Raw genomic sequence first — 16,984 nt, forward strand, 5'->3', positions numbered from 1 at the left:
AAAAATTACACAAAAAAAAAATACACAGAATTTGTAAAATATATTTATGACTTGTCCCTAAATCTGCTGAATCTTCAGTTTCTGGAAAAGAAGGTTTCAGGATGGTCAGCATTACTGTAACAGTTTCACAGCTGTTGTGAGTGATACCATCTAGTCCCTGCTATGGCCCTTTGCTGAACATGAACAATGATACTGGGTGAAAAATCTGTGTTAAGAGTTTTGACTTTTACAGACAGATCCAAAAAGAAAAAAAATACAATGAATGCAATCAGGATTTAGGCAGTCCTTGAGGATCTAATGTCAAATCTTGTCATCCCCTCTCCAACTTTCCCTGCCCCAAATCAAAAAATGTAATGTGAAAGCATCCAGCCTGCTCATCAGGCATTTTTGTTTTGACCTAGACACAGCAGTGCCTGCAGCTCTGTGCTGTGCCCCCATCTAGAACTGCACCAGAACCAAACCTGTCTGAGCACAGCTCTGCAAACTAGGTTGAGTGGCATCTTCATTTCTGAAGGGACTTGATTCGGTAGGCACACATAGGGCTATCACACAAGAGACACCAGCAGGACAGAGCCTCTCACAAAGTACAGCTGCAACTCCTTTTTCTTTCAAAGATCTGGCTTGGTGATGTGGTGGCAATACCCACCTGCTTTTATTCAAAAGCATAATGTTGAGAGAAAACGTCCAGAAGATAGGAGACTGGGACACAGTTATCAGCCTAAGAAATCCTCAGTTTCCACTCTATTTTAGGCTGAGTAGATCTCCCACTCCTGCACTGAAGTGAACAGGGCACAGCAGAGAGAAGAATGTAAAATCAACAGCCTTTGAAAGAAAGTGCCCAAGATGAAACACTGCTGAATAAACTATTAGATAGGGTACTCAGCTAACTGGAGTGGTTAGCTTTTATCCAGTCTCACCAGAGTGAGGGCTTTAACCACTGGACTAGAGACATGCGTCACACTGCAGTCCCTCCTTTGCACCAGGAACCTCCCTCTGGTGCACTCCCACAATGTAGGGTACCTCAGACATGACTCTCAGGTTTGGATTTCATTCCAAGGGCTAAATACCTAAAATGCCAGGACAGCAACACCTAGACTGTGTGTCGTCAAACCCGGACTGGACTGGACAGGCCCTTATTTCTGAAAATCTACTCTCTGTAGGGCAATGCCTACACTTTTAAACTTTCTTGGTTCAAGTAAAAATCAGGTGACATTCACTGGCACTCAGTTACTGTCCTGACAGACACAATATAATAATCTAGACATGCAGCTTACAGCGACAGAGAAGTGACTCTATATTGGTTACTCAGTGTCCACAAGTACAAGGGAGTGTAGACAGGTAAGCACAGACTATCTAACTAACAAGGACTTGCCACTTAGTGAGAATATTGTGGTCAGAGATCGAAACCATAAAATAAAAATTCTGAGGGACTACTTGATACAAATGTAGGTCTTACTGAAGGAACTGTCCATGTTGTCAAACAGGTATTAGAGACTGTAAAAACTTCACTATGGTATGTTCAGCTCTCTCCTTGCTGGGACACCAGAAACATGGTTACCAAATAGGACGTCTGCAGAGGTTATCATAAAAACATCCAAAACTGTGTTATATTGTTAAGTCTTAACTTGAGTACAAGAAGTAAATGACCCGTGAAGAATTTTGGAATAACTGTTAAATTGAACCGATAGCACACTGGTAGCAGACGCACACGAATGTCACTCTTCAGCACAACTGCCTTCTTCCCTTACTTTAGTTTACTACATGCTAAGACCACCATAAGCAAGCCCAAGTCAGATTTGTCTTTAAACAAACTGAAAAGCCTAACGCTGGGTGACGGCTTTGATTCTGCTAAATGAACAATTCTGTCAGACTTCACTCAGAGGTGACAGGAACTTGATGCCCCATTTTCAAAAATATTTAGACACATCCTGTGATATCTCTTACTTCTCCATGTATCTCCCGCCCCAGAGAACTAAATAGTGAGGCATCTCTAGAGTTATCTAGGGAGAAATATAGCTGAAAGAGAAGGCTGTATATGCACATACATAATACATTCAGTTGGTGACATAATTTTGTAAATCTTTACAGAATATCAACTCAATTTAGTTGAAATCTATGTATTTGAAATACTCTCTGAAAAATAAATGAATGCTATACCTCATATTCTTCAGTTTCATTCAGTTCAGGAATGAGGTCAGCCTCTATAAAACAAAAATACACACCATATCATCCAACATTTTAAACTCACAGAATTATTAATTCTGCAAGGACTCAATTGATTAGTTAATATGTTTATTGAGACCCAGTCTAGGACATCTTATAGGATTGTATTTAGAGAAGTGGCCGACCAGCTGGGTTGAGAACTAGCTCTAAGGGTAGCAATGCGTATCTGGACAGGACACATTCAGCCACAAGTCTTGCCGGGCTCTTATTTGATACTGCAGCATGTGTTAAATTTGCACTGAGGAGCCACATCCCGGCCAGGGACAACCAAGTTTATGAGGATGTTTTCTATGAGTACATACAATTCAATACAAAAATCATGATAGAGAAAAAAGGTAAGTCTGGGAATCAACCATTTATCTACATTTAATCTGAAAGCTCCAAAGATACTCTTGTAAAATGATCTGTTCTACAATTTTCATAACAGCGAATTCCTCATTTGCGCACCCAGGCTTGGAGTTAGGTACCAACGCAACAGCCATGCCATCGCATCCAGCATGCAGCAGGCTGCCTGCCTCTGTCAGGGCAGACCAAAGAGACCTACCCTTCTTGGAGTCCAGTGCTTAAGGCCTTTTTCAAACTCCCACTCCACTTGATTTCGTGTAAGGACATGAACCCAGTTGTGCCACATCCCACAAAAAGTCCCTAGTAAACAGGTACTGGGTGCTCTGTGAAGAACTACTCTAAAGGCTTTTGAGGCCTCTGCACTTTTCCTAAATAAGTAACAGCTGAAACAGGATCAAGGAACGAATCTCCTACAGCCCAGGTGAAGATCCTTTCTTTAAGTTTAGAGGTAGTCTCTCAGCTTTGCTCTCTCTTTTTGCTCCAATCCAAATCCAGTATTATACTTCTGATGGTGGTCAGCAAGAGAGGCTTCGAAGCAGGTTGCAAGAAACCTACAGACCTCCGGTAGGAACTGCCATAGGTCTCCTGTGATGAAATCTAATACTCCCTCCACAGCGCTAATGCATCTCACTGCTCCTTTGGCCCTCAGAAATGTCCGTTTCCTTTCTGAATCTTTCTAAGGCTTTCTCCGAATCAATGTTCTAGTGCTGTCTGTACACCAGTGATAGCACGTATTCTGAGGTATATTTGCACAAAGCGAAAATGCCAGTCTCTCAGCCTGAGGAGCAATTCTAACAACAGCATCACACAAAGCTCCATGTCTGCATTTCCTCCACAATTCTCAAATGAAGTTTCCTCTATACACTGGTATAAAGATGCCATCTTTATACTTCTCATCTCTGCAAAGTCAGATGGACATTTATGACTTAATTTGTATTTTCTTTGGTCTGTCCATATCTACCTTTCAAAACAAATTCAGACATGTATTATATGCAACATACACTAGATAAAGTTTATCAAACTAACAAGTTCATACAGGTTTTTTTGTAGGTTATAGCATGGAAACAAATTTTGACTAAACAATGCTGCACAAAATCTTCATAAATTATTCTTTTGTTACAAACATTTAGAAAATACCAAGCACTGAATTAACCTTTCATTAACAAGATAGAGAAAAATTATCTTACCTTTGAGTCCTGGAAGCCTAGGAGGCTCCGGGGCAGGGAGGGGAGGGGAGCAGAGGGGAGGAAGGGGTGGGGGAGATAATGATATTCCCTGGCTTCTCAATGACATAAATCAAATATTTAGACAGTAGTTTGAAAGTCTTCCCACAGTAGACCCATACCATGTATTACATACTCAACTGACTTCTCTAAAAATGTTTTTAACACGGAGAAATTCTAACCATTCTTTCTGTGGTCACTATTCTTGAATTGAGCTTTAATCAGACTCAATCAGAAAAATAAAATGTGCTGATTGTGCTAGAGTATACAGTAGTGTATGTGGTCTCAAATTCCACCAGCAGAAAACTACAATTTCTTGCTGTTGTCTCCATGGAGAGGCATTAACATACATATCTATCTATCTATCTACCTGTCTATGTGTGTGAGTATATATATATATGAAATCTATATTAACAACACTAAATCTTCAGGCACTTCACAAACACTATTCAAATTTAGTTGGCCACAGAAAACGTATTTGTCAAAAGCATTAGAGACACACACTTACAGAAGTTCTGTTAATCCTGTTGCTGGTATTTTGACTTGATAGGAGATTACAGAAATCTGCTAACATCCCCCAAACAAGGAGAAGAACCACACCCTCCAAAAAACAACCCATTGATGTAGGTTGATGAACAAGCTTGTTTATTTTTTCTGGAACCACATATTAGTTATTCTATAGCTTACATTTTAAAATAAAATAATTAAATCATTAGTTAGAAAGTTTTGTAGAGGTCTTTTCATAGTCCATATTAATGACAGATGAAGAAATGAGAGAACAAAGACAAAAAAGGTAACTGTTTCCCTACATTTCTGTTCAATGCAAATCTTTAAAAAAATGTCTTAAAACAATCTGATTTGTTATTGTAGAACAACGTGAACAACATAAACTGTTTTCATTTCTGTACTGTCTTACGTAATAAATGGCATGGCAAGAACAAAAGTAAAGCTTGTTTCTTCTGATTAAATCAGTTTTCAGATTTCTACATTTATCAGTACAAAATTAGAAAAAAAGCATCCCCTAAATGAAACATTTAAGACATGCTTAGTGTTTTTTAGGACAAAAGTCACAAAGACAAATTACAAATTGCATAGTTAGTTCCTCACAAAGCATTGCTGACAGCATGAGCTGCCATGCAGGAGACAGTGTTTGAAAGCCATATCACAGCATGTTTTTTTTTATAAACACCAACTGAAGTCTACACAAAGGAAGATGAGAGGAGATATATATTCTTATTTTTCATTTCCTGTGTCAGCAAAAGCATGAAAGTAACACCGGCATTAACTACACAACCAACTACTTGCAGGACTTTCAGAGCTATACTGATGTTACCTAGAGAGTCAAAGCACACATTCAGATAGTTATTCAAAATCCAGTTCTAATAGCAAATGAAAAATTGGTAAAGAAAGCTTGGACTTTTATCAAAGCTGACTAAAACACTATGGTCATGATTCCCTTCATTTTCAGTGGACGTGGTGCAGCTACACGTGTAGGGCATCCCATGACTTTTTCTAAAGGGTGACTAACTGGAAACACTTCTGATGTGCATACACACCGTATCACAAGATAAAAGACTGCCACTCTGCACAGTTTAGGAAAAGCCCAAAGAGCAGAGATCTCAACTACGATCATTTGGAAGGAAATGTCATCACAGAGTTCCTGAGGTTTCCATTAACTGAGGCAGAGAGCATCGCCTGAAAGAGGTCAGTCCTTCCTCTTACACAGCCCTGATGGGAACAAGGTGTAAACCTGGTCTGTGGATCACCTGGAACCCGCAGAGCTCTGACTAACCACATACTGGAGGCACTCAGGGAGGGTGGGAGAAGGCATGAGAAATGCTCTCTCTTGCAAGCATCTCAAAGGGAAAAGGCTAAAAAATTGGTCATGAGCTTTCTGAACACCACACTTGTGTTGCACAGTGTACTGAATCTTCCCCCATTAAAAGTGGCCACACCAAGGGCAGAATTCTTACTGGAAAAGGGCACATCTAATGCTTCTGCATGACTTATGCCTCATGTCAGCTCTTAACGTGAAGATTAACTGATCTGGAGGTGACTGCAGTGAATTTCACCTTAATTAACTGGCTTACTCAGTAATTCTTGAAAATGAAAGTTTTAGCTTATGCTTTATGTGAGTCAATTTTATTTCATGTCTTCATGGTGAAGATAACTTTTCTTTCATAAATTCACAAGCAGGAGCTCCAAGAAATCACCTTTTGCCTCAAGATCTATAAAGCAGATCACAAAACCAATTTGATGTTATAGTTGTAACCATCAAGTTGTTCTGAACAAATCTTGCTCATTATATATCTACATTCTCATATCTCTGTTGTTCAATATTTGCAATATTAAAATATTAAATATGAAAATAATTGCAATATTTGCAACAGTTAATAAAGATGTAAATAATTAGTGAAAGTAAGTATGCAAATACTAGTATTAGAAATGAATGGAAGTTTTTTTCCTCCCTATTTTAAAATTGTATCCAGGATTAAGACAGCATCTATGAAACTTATTTATAGAGCAATGTACACCTACATGGGTAGGATTTTCCCCTGAAATTTCCTTATCCAGTGCTTTCAGATGTATCACTGTGGTAGTGTCAAAATAAAAGAACACAAAGTACATTTAATAACTTTGTGTCCATTTCAGATAGGAAGCATCCCAATGAAACAGTTTTTCTGAAACATGCAAAATTTTCATTTTGGTATTTAATTTTTATTTATAAAACTCTCCCTCTTTTAAATTTTATTTTAAAACTTAAAATATCCTTGAAACATTTCATTTGACCTGAAATAATCTTCTTCAATTTTGAAGCTTTTGGAAAACTACATGAAAAACCTTAGGTAGACCTGAAAGTATTAAAAATTTTCAAAACTTCCTGAAATTTGAAAAAAACCCTCAGGTGTTTGTACAGTTCTGATATGTAGATTATTTAACTCTCCTCTACAATACTTTATTTTAAAACAAGAAAACTCAGGATAAGAATATACTTATGTACATTAATTAGCTTTCACACAACGTTAAGGAAACATATTCAAATGCTGAAATGACAGAAAACACAAAAATACCATTTTCATAGTTATGTAACCTGTTCATATTTTGTATAGATATATCTTTGCATTGTTACGTCTCATAGGTATCCTTGCATTGTATTTTCTCATTTTTTTAACAGTAAGAAAAGTGTAAAAAAGCATAAGAATATCAGACCTTCACTCTGAAATGCTAAACATAACAATCTGATGGACCAAATTCTCTTGTCTGAGGATTCAAACCTCAGAGAAATTTCTGCTGATATACTGGAAGGTGAAAACGAGTTTTCCAGTATGTATTTCCAAACTATGGCCTTCACTCTTCCTTCTACTGAAATGAACGTAAAGCCACTGTTTTGCATGACTTCAGCAGAAATACAACAGGGATGCCGTAATCAGTGGCTGTACCTACACTGCTGGCCAGCTGCAGGCTGCCAAACGCCCCGTTGTCCCCTTGCTGAGTTTGCTCCCCAGCAGCATTTGCTGGCACCACTGGTGCACGGCGCAGAGCTGCCGGCCGTGCTGGCTCCATGGTTACCCAGTTCCAGTGCTCCTGTCTCCTTCCCTGCCTCCGCACTGACCTTTCCTTCCAAAGGGAGACATAGCACACAGCAGAGTGGTCTGCATCCCATCCTTACACCAGGGATACAACAGTAATAACAGGGCAGTTTATTCTATGGATATTACCTAGATTGGATTTTGTTTTGCAGTGTCTGTTTTCAGGGGTTTTAAAGCTGTGATGGCAGCACTGCACTGACTTGATTTGTTGAACTGTTGTTTACTAATGACAACACTACCCTGCTTATTTGTCATTCCATGTTGAAATGGATGTAGAGGTATGTAGAGTGTCACCTGAGAAAATTCTTCAAACACAAAACCCGCAAGTTCAGGAAAGGGACTGGAGGAATATATTATCTAAGAGGTAGATAAAGGATAAACAGAAAAGTGAAACATCAGGCAGGATGTCAGAACTTCATTGTGGACTTCTTAGGAAACTGAAGTGAAATAGGAAAATTCTGATAGATAGTGGCATAAGACTCCAAAAATGCATTCTTCTTAATGTTAAGAATTAAAAAATTAATGTTTGAAAGACAAGTTAAACATGTATTGAAAATTTGTATGTATTATACCTGAAGCTCCACCCCCTCCTCCAGACAAAAAGGCACTATTATAACCCTATTACCATTATGAGTTCATAACTCAGGCAGTACGGGAATCATAATCTTTCTCGCTGTAAAGGAATGTGGTTCCCTTGAAATGAAGAACTGACCTGTTTTCCCAAGTACGTCACAGCATTGCTAAGGACTTTGCTGTAGCTAAACAGACTTAATGAAGTGTAAAACTGAACTTACAGACTTACTCCATAAATAAACAACAAGAATCCAGGCCCTTAGATAAAAAATGGTTGCTTGCATGATCAGAAAGCCTTTGTTTTTTTCCTATGACTAATTACAGGGGTCTTGATTTAAAGCACAGCTCTTACTCACTTTGGTAAGAACTGGGTCTGATGCTAGAACTTCCACAGAATTTAAGGAATTATTAAAGGACAAGATCCAGCTTCATGCTATAGTTTCAAATTATTTCATGTTTACCAGCAGGCAGAAGAAGTAAATTTGGCTGTGAAATCAGTAAGATCTGTTTGTTAGGGCTTTTGATTTTTTGCAAGGCAGCATTAAGAAGCAAGGGAATTCCATCACCACAAGTTAAAATCAAACTCCAAGCAATCATAAGACATAAAATTTCAAAATCAATTGATATAGACTTGTAAGTCAAATATTGTGTTCGTATTAATTGTTTCCTTAATACTTTGGCTGTGTGGATTGATTTTGGGAGGATGCTTGAACCATAGAGAAATAATACCAAATATGGTTTTATTTCCCTATATTATATTGCTAAAAGATACACTTGTGAGATTTGAAATCAGGTAGGTGTTTTTCAGAATATTCAGTGTTAAAAAAAATTAACATGCAGCCTTTCATAGGTAATGTTGACAAGGAATAGAGAATTACATAATGTAAAATATCAGTAGCAAAGAACATGCTGAAGGTTAACTGCAGTGATTTTGAAATTTCTGTTTAGCATATTTTGATAGTTGTGCATTTTAACTGGTTTGCAAACAAACTACTTCTTCCAATGCAGATTTTCAGCTAAATGTGATCACTAAGCTCAAAAGACCACTTACCTGGGTCCTCTAAAGGCATATCAACAATGACTTGGTCACTGTATTTTCCGTATAGACCATTAGAGCAAACAGCAACTATCTGAAGAACATAACTTGTATTGGGCAGCAGATTATTTAGAATAGCCCCCTAAAAGAAAAACCATGTTTAATCATTTACTTGCAAATAAGTATCAAATATTTGGAAAAGTTATTTTTTCCATAACACATTTCTCATAAGAACTATAAAGCTAATTTCCTCTAGGATTCTAATGTATGCTTTTTATATTTTATTGTCCCAAATGTTTTTCAGTCGACTTAAAAAAATAAAGCTTGTCAATTTTTACATGGAGGATACCAAAGTATGTAATTATTTAATGCTGAACACTAGTTTAGGTAACATTATATCTGATAAGTTATGAGTCTTTAAAGAGGGTTAAAGGAACAGAACACATTAGTAAAATACCATGAAGCGGCAATCAGTAACTTAATATTTATAGCAGTGTAACTGTACTGAATCTTACTAGTCGCTTGTGTAGGTCATTCTTTCACATCAGTGAGCAATGAAGTACAGACCACTATTAACTGACTAAGGGTTTTATGGCTAAGGAGCACTAAGACTGACATAGTCATAAACTTTTGGGGATAGTATAGGCAAACCAGAACAGCAATCTGCAAAAGCTTTCTCTCTTCTGTTCAAGAGAGGTTTTTTTTTATATTTTTAAAAATTGTCTTTGTGGCTTCACGACCAAAAAAATGAAGTAAAGCTTCTGTGAGCTGCAGTCAAAGAATATTATTTTTTTTTATTGAATCAGCTCCCAGCTACTGTTTAATCCCTTAAGTTCATTAACAGAGCGTTTTGCCATCACCCCTTTGTATGAAACTTGAAGAGTTTACAGTTACCAAGTCCTGATACCCATCTGTCAGAAACTCATGCTTAGTCTGGTCTTCTCCATCCAACTGTTGATAAAAGACAGCAAATCTCTCAATTGTGGTGTCATATACAACCCGAGGTCGTTCCCATGTAACAAGAAGACTAGTATAATTCTTTGGATCAGATTGAACATTTTCAGGTTCTGAGCTGCAAACTGGAAGACACAAGAGAGGACACAATATGATATTTATTAAACAGTATGAATGACTACTAAGATCTTGAACCATCACCTGAGAAAATCAGTGCAAGTCTTTCATGTACCTCATTTCAAGCTTTTCACTAAAATCTGAGATGTCATGCACTATGAACAGAACCAGTATTTTAACACTAGATTTTCAAAAGCAAGTTGATTTGAGGATTGAGTCCTTTCTCTCCCCTTTTTTACACCATATTTTGTGAAATATTAATATCTAGTTCCCAAGAAATAAAATATAAACCACAAAATATAATGACTCATATATATGTCCTGGGGATGAAAAATCTCTTATTACTCTGTCTTTACGGGTCTACCAGAGTAGCATTAGAAGAGCTGCATACTCTCTCACCAGCTAAAACAGACTGTAATCTATAGTAGGTTGGTTTTAAAAGTTAAAGGTAAAACTATCACACTTGAATTTCCTCTAAAGGATGTTTGAATCTTTTTATAGTACCTAAAGAAGAGACAAAAGGCAAACAGGGAGAGGCTAAGATATTATTAGGTTAGCAGGTAGTGATTTCATATTATTATATTTTAAAGCACCATCTCAACATCTGCTGAAGGTCTTAGCAGACCATTGCAGTCCTGGGCCCGGCTCATGCCCACCTTTGTGAGCCTGGAACCTGCACTCCAGAAGAAGCTTGGTCAGGCAGCTACTCTTGCATGTCTTCCAGCCTTTTCCCTCTAATACTCTTTTCATCTTACTCAAGTAAACTGCACGTTTTGATATTCATTAGATGTACAGATGTACTGATTATCAATGTGCTAGAAATTTATTGAGACTCTGACACTTGCTTTTTAAATTGCCCTAGTACCTGTCTGTGGCTTGAAAATAATGTACAAGGTCAAAGGTAGATGAACCTGTATGAAAAAATTACATGAGCAGAAAATGTAGATTATTTAGCTGAAGCTCACTGAAAAACAGCCAGTAAAAGTTGTGCTACATGGAAAAACACAAGCAACATCAAATACAGTTGCATCATTCATGGCTGGTTTGGATACGGGCTGACACCCCATTCTCCTTCCTTGCTTTGATCATCCCCCCTGCCGGTGGGGGAACCATGTCTTCAGGCACAGCACTGAAGAACAGAGATGACTGTCAGAAGTGTTCACTAACTTCTGGTTCCCAACTTCAGAGCACAGCAACTAGATTTGTTCTGATGTCTCAGAATGAGGGCCAGGGGTTCCTGACATTTCCTGTTCTAAATCCCTCATCTTATCTCTTTGAAACTGCATGGTTTTTGAACTTTGGTTGAAATGCTCCTGCCCTAGCTTTTGGGAAGTTCCTTTCTCATGTACAGAATCTCCTTTCATGTACGCTTTCATACGTACTGAAAAGGCATATCATTCAGTCTATTGCTTCATTTATTACCTCATTTCTACTGCTTTATTTAATCTATTAAACTTGTCAAAATCACTGATGAGAGTACATGGTTTACTTTGACTCTTTCAACAATTTAATTAAAACTTACATACTAAAATTATTAGATGGATATATTTTACCCAAAAAATATTTAGCTTGGCTTTTGCACAAGTAATTAAATAATCATTCCCTATTTGGAATAAATGAGGAACCATATTTTTCAGATCTCAGAATCAGTTTAAAACGAAATTTGACTAACTAGCAGAAGCAAGCAAGAAAACCTATCTATCTATCTAATTAAGAAAACAAGTATAGATTCTTTGGAGTTTTCTTGAAGGAAGCAAACAACAGGATACTACAACGCTTTTGGTGGACACTACTGTATTTTTGAAAGAAAGGAAAAAAAATATTTCCATTAACTTCGTAGTTTGCCACTTGAACAGAGGAGGGCACTCAAACCCCACAAAAAATATTTTGAAAAACAGTTACTTCCGTTTTGTACGCAGGTGGTGGGCCGTTTTGAGCAGCTCTGGTCTGAGCTAGTCAATAGAAAATAAGCCGAGATTTTTTTTTTTTTAATGTGTGTGCGTGTGTGTGTGTGTGTGTGTGTGTGTGTGTGAGCTAATAGTAGAGGTAGCATTAGTCTGTGTAATTTAGTTGAATCCTGAAGCTTGCCAGGCTTTGCTTCTGCTGTGCTTTATATCTGACCCACCATTTTATGCATTACACTGAATTCTTTTAATTGTTATAAAGGAAAGGCAAGTAATAAAAAAAATAAATCTCAAGTTGTGTACGTTTCATTCCATTACTAAAACTTGTAATTCCACTCAATTTCCACCAGAGGGCAAAAGAAAATCATTAGACCAGCAAAGACAATTCCCTTCTCAATTTTGAGCATTAAGGCAGATCAACAGAAACACCAATTTCATTTTTTTATATTATTCTGCTCACTCTTCAGCTTTTTCTTTTGAAGGTGTTCAGAATAACTGTCCAAACGTTTTTTTCACAGTACAACTATCAAGCTTCTCCCTGTTCCAAACACTACAGTCCTTTTTCCTCTCTCCCTCTTTTGTCTGTGAGTGAATTTGGCTCTGAAATCTCTGACTGTATTCAGACTGAGTAGTATTATAAAAGTTTTATAGGTACAAGATTGGTGTCTCCAATATTACTTCTTTCAGTTTCATTTAGTTTTCTTTTCCAGATGGTTCTTTCAACTATTTTTTTTTCCAAGAAAAGAGTTGTCTTCCCTTTTGTTCTCTTCCTTTTGATGTGTGGTCCTGTTCTTCTCAGCAGTAATCAACATTATTCCTACATGACAATCATCTGCACATTATTTCACCTCAATTCTTTCCCAAGCTGGTGTCTCTTGCCCTTCTGATACCTCTTCATCAGTCATCTTGCCTGTGCCGTTTCCTTTCCTTACTTGCCAGCTTTAGTAACACAGAGGTATTTTGCTCCTTCCTTTTCCCAGTTTTCCTCTCCAGAGACTGGGAAAAGCAAGGAAATCACGTAACAATCTGCTCTGATACTAACCTTCAGGAAATCTGGGCAAAGACACTGCAAGAAAGGGAGTTCTTGAGTCTGTTACTAGTCAGAAGTCACAGGATTTCATCTGGATTACAGGTCTCAAGAAGCAAAATACTATTCACAGGAAGTCAGAGACCTATTCCAGCCCCTGCTGGGCTTGAATTCAGGTTTCTGCTTTTCCCAGGTAAGTACTGAGCCGCTGGTTTTGCATATTCTATCATATCATATGACAACGCACCTATCTTTGCTTATTCCTCTGTGGAATAAAATGCTATGTGTATAACTTAGAACTTTTAAACTTAAACTGAGTTGCATCGTCAGGAAGCACCAGGGTACATTAACTAAACCATTGTCAAAAACTGTCTGGGCTTTGACAAGAAGACCATTATAAGCTGTACAGATTTAGCTTATTCACACACACACACACACACACAAATTATTTAAGCTGGATTTAAGCTCCTCTGAACTTGACAGAGTTGGAATAAAACTAGGTGTATTTCTGAGGCAGTACTGGATAACTTAGGGTTTTTTTTCCACATTTGTTGCTTTCTTTCTTCTACTTTTAATTAAATCTGGGTTTGAGATTTCTATCTTTTAAATCCAGAGCTTCAGCGGTGGAACCTGTGAAATCACTTCTCTTACGTTAAGATATTCAAGGGCTTTTCAGCTCCTTGGCACAGTGTGTGACACAAAGTAGTTCTTCAGTATTCCCAGTCTACTCTACCTCTATGATGGAGATGGAGCAGCACAGTAGGTATGAGTGCTGGGGTGACCTTGGCTGGCCAGCAGATGCTCACCCACTCCCCCTCCTCAGCAGGACAGAGGAATTAAATAAGATGAAAAAGCTCATGGGTCAAGATAAAGACAAGGGGATCACTCACCAATCACCGTCACAAAACAAAAAAAGGCAAAACAGACTCAACTTGGGGAAATTAATTAGATTTATCACCAATTACAATAGAGAAGGATAGCGAAAAATAAAAACAAAACTACAAACACCTTCTCCTCACCCTTCCCTTCTTCTGAGGCTCAGCTTCACTCCTGACTCTTCCTCCTCCCCCCACTGCCACAAGCAGCACTGGGGGACGGGGAATGGGGCTTGTTGTCAGTTCATGATGTTTTGCCTCTGCCGCTCCTTCCTCCTCATACTGTCCTCCTGTTCCCCCACCAGTGTGTGGTCCCACCCGTGGGACACCATTCTGCATGCATTTCTCCAGTGTGGGTCCTTTCCACAGGGTACGGTACTTCAGGAAAAGACTGCTCCTGTGTGGGTCCCCCATGGGGTCACAGATCCTGCCAGAAAACTTGCCGCTGCGTGGGCTCCTCTCCACAGGCCATGGGTCCTGCCGGGAGCCTGCTCCTGTGTGGGCTCTCCAGCAGCTGCAGCAGGACAACCTGCTTCACCAATGTCTTCTCCACAGGCTGCTGGTGCCTGGAGCTCCTCCTCCGCCCTCTTTCTCTCACCTTGGTGTCACAGAGCTGTTCCTCACACTTTTTTCCCTCACTTCTCACTGCCATGCCGTGCTTTGCCCTTTCTTAACTTAGTTCTCCCCCACGCACCGTGGCTGTGGTGCCCAGCGGTGCCCTGAGGCGGGTGGGCTGGAACCGGCTGGAACCGGCCACCCCTCACAGAGGCCACCCCAGCCCTGCTGCCAGCGCCCAGCACGTTATGTATCCAGCACAAAAGGAAATGTCTTGAGAGACTCTGAGAATGGCTATAGCTAATTTACGTTGCTTGTGGTACGTGAGACGGTAAAGGCTTGAGTCCTTACCCCGGTCTTGCAAAAGAATGTAACTAAAATAACTGCTGAACTTTACACAGTTGTATTTTTCACAGGAAAACAGGTTGACAAGTGTTTTTTACCAATATGTAGTGTCAGTCTTGAATTTTGAGAACCCAGTGTTCTTCTTATCTTTACTAAATTGACAAAGATTAACAAGAATCTTGTTCCTGTACTTACTCACAGGGCACTACTAGAACCGTGGAGCAGGTGGGAACTGACGTAACGGGCCTGGCAGCTCCCATGGCGGTTCCCAGGTTTACAGGAATAAACAACGATTTCTATTATAAATGGATTTTCATGCCAGCTGAGGTTGGTGGGGATAAAGCGTTACAATTTCAAAAAGCTTTTAGAGTTGACTCCTCAGGTATGGCTGTAAGAATTAGCTATTTTAATCTTCTTCTTAAATACATACATACATACATATATGCATTAACACATATCACATAGGAAAATAATATGTATCACTAGGCCGGCTTGAAGAACAAAGTATCTACCTTGTCCTCAGTAGGGCATAGCTTGTACACCAAGAATGTTGAGGTTGTCACTATGTGAAAGTTTCTGACAATATATTGCTGAAATTACTTTACAATTGAATAGAAAGAGTTCTAGCCCTTCTAAGGAAACTTTGCTCTACTTAACAAATGCCATGTATTAATAACAGCAATAAATCAAGCACTTAATCCTACCACCTAATGAGAGTTTACACTCAGTTCAATAGGAGAAAATTCTAGGTTTCCCAATAAAAAAGATTATTTCAGTTATCTACTTAGGTAAGGCCCACCCTCGTCATTCTTCTTGCGTCATTTAAAGGGGTTTCAAAGATTATTTTTTCTCTGTTGACTGCAAGAACTTCGCAATATTAAACATGAAATATATGTTTATTTATTCTTGGGGACTGAGACACTAATGGTACAGTTTTTACATCTTGACATTTAAGTTTAATGATTCCTAGGGCTTTTCATTTACCTTCTCTTAAAATGGAGGTGTAACTATAAACGATCCCCTAACGTTCTACATTAAAAAAATCCTATAATTGCATTTGTGTGTGTATATATACATGCGTGGTCATAAATATGTATACATATGTGCACATGATATTGTTGCATTCACATAGTGCACATAAACATTAACAGAAATGTGAAATACATATACAGGAATATTTGAAATTTTAGTAATGCCTTTCTGTCTCTCCTTGTTTATGGCCAAACCAGAATTTTTAACCTATGCTTTGTTTCTTTAAATACCTAGTTTGGAATAAATAGTACATGTGTTTGCTGCCACAGTAACATGAGTTCAGGACACTTGTGTCCTCTGTAGGTTGAAACCCATTTGTTTGGTGTTATACAAGTCTATGCACACAGAAATTTTGCATGCTTTATACAACATATTTTATTATTACATGAAGAGGAAGAGCCTTCTAATTTTAAATGAAATAACAGTGCAGAAAAGTATCCTAGTATCTTTAGGCTAGACACTGTTTCCTTATGTGTATGGATATCAGACTCACAGAAAAGACAGAAAATTCACAGAATCTCTCTTTGATACAGTGCAAAAATGGGACTGGTTGGAAGCAACATCCTATGCAGTTTTAACGCACACACTGCTTTGGGACAGCACGTGGAAAGCTCCCCCAGGTGTCAGCACATGGAGTAGACAGAAGGACGCAGGGACCTGTCTTAAACGATATTATCCAGCTTTTCTTCTGGTCAGTCTCTATGGAAATCTAGATTAGGACTGGCACAGCTGAAAGTAGCTTCCTTCTATTGCAGTGACTAAGCTGAAGGGTCAAGGCCAAGGTCATGGCTGTAGTGCAACGACCTGAAAGGCAAGTGGATTGCAAGTGGCAGAAGTCCCTGTCTCTGTCCTCAAAGGTCCTTTGCCTACAACATTTCTTCACTGTAGACTGACCCCTATGTATGAAGGACTGAGGAGATTCACTTCCCTCTGACAACATGGACATAAGAAAAGAGGTCTGTATTACAGTGACCTGCTTCCAGAGACCTCAATTAAACAGAGGGATTTGGGGAAGCATGATCTTTTTTTTTAAGTTAGGCCAAATCAACAATGTCCATTGTAAGTCTATGTGGAAACAGAAATTTATTTGTGATAATTTGCTTGATTGCTGCAGCTCACCTCCATACTCCTCCAAACTTCAAAATTTCAAGTGCTACTTCATACCTAAATAAAGAAACCCTACCA

At 38.6% G+C, this 16,984-nt stretch overlaps 1 protein-coding gene across 5 annotated transcripts in view; it reads right to left on the reverse strand.

Moving 5' to 3' along the window:
- Positions 1 to 16,984, reverse strand: part of PTPRZ1 (protein tyrosine phosphatase receptor type Z1) — a 145,006-nt gene that overhangs the window by 40,839 nt on the left and 87,183 nt on the right. For all 5 annotated transcript variants that reach the window (XM_056341632.1, XM_056341631.1, XM_056341629.1 and 2 more), the window contains exons 9-11: positions 9,885 to 10,069; positions 9,006 to 9,132; positions 2,158 to 2,201 (exon numbers count right to left, since the gene is read on the reverse strand). In XM_056341632.1, coding sequence (XP_056197607.1) covers positions 2,158 to 2,201; positions 9,006 to 9,132; positions 9,885 to 10,069 — 356 coding nt within the window. The remainder of the gene's footprint in view (positions 1 to 2,157; positions 2,202 to 9,005; positions 9,133 to 9,884; positions 10,070 to 16,984) is intronic.

Source organism: Falco biarmicus, chromosome 5 (assembly GCF_023638135.1).
Source record: "Falco biarmicus isolate bFalBia1 chromosome 5, bFalBia1.pri, whole genome shotgun sequence".
NCBI classification, from domain to species: Eukaryota; Metazoa; Chordata; class Aves; order Falconiformes; family Falconidae; genus Falco; species Falco biarmicus.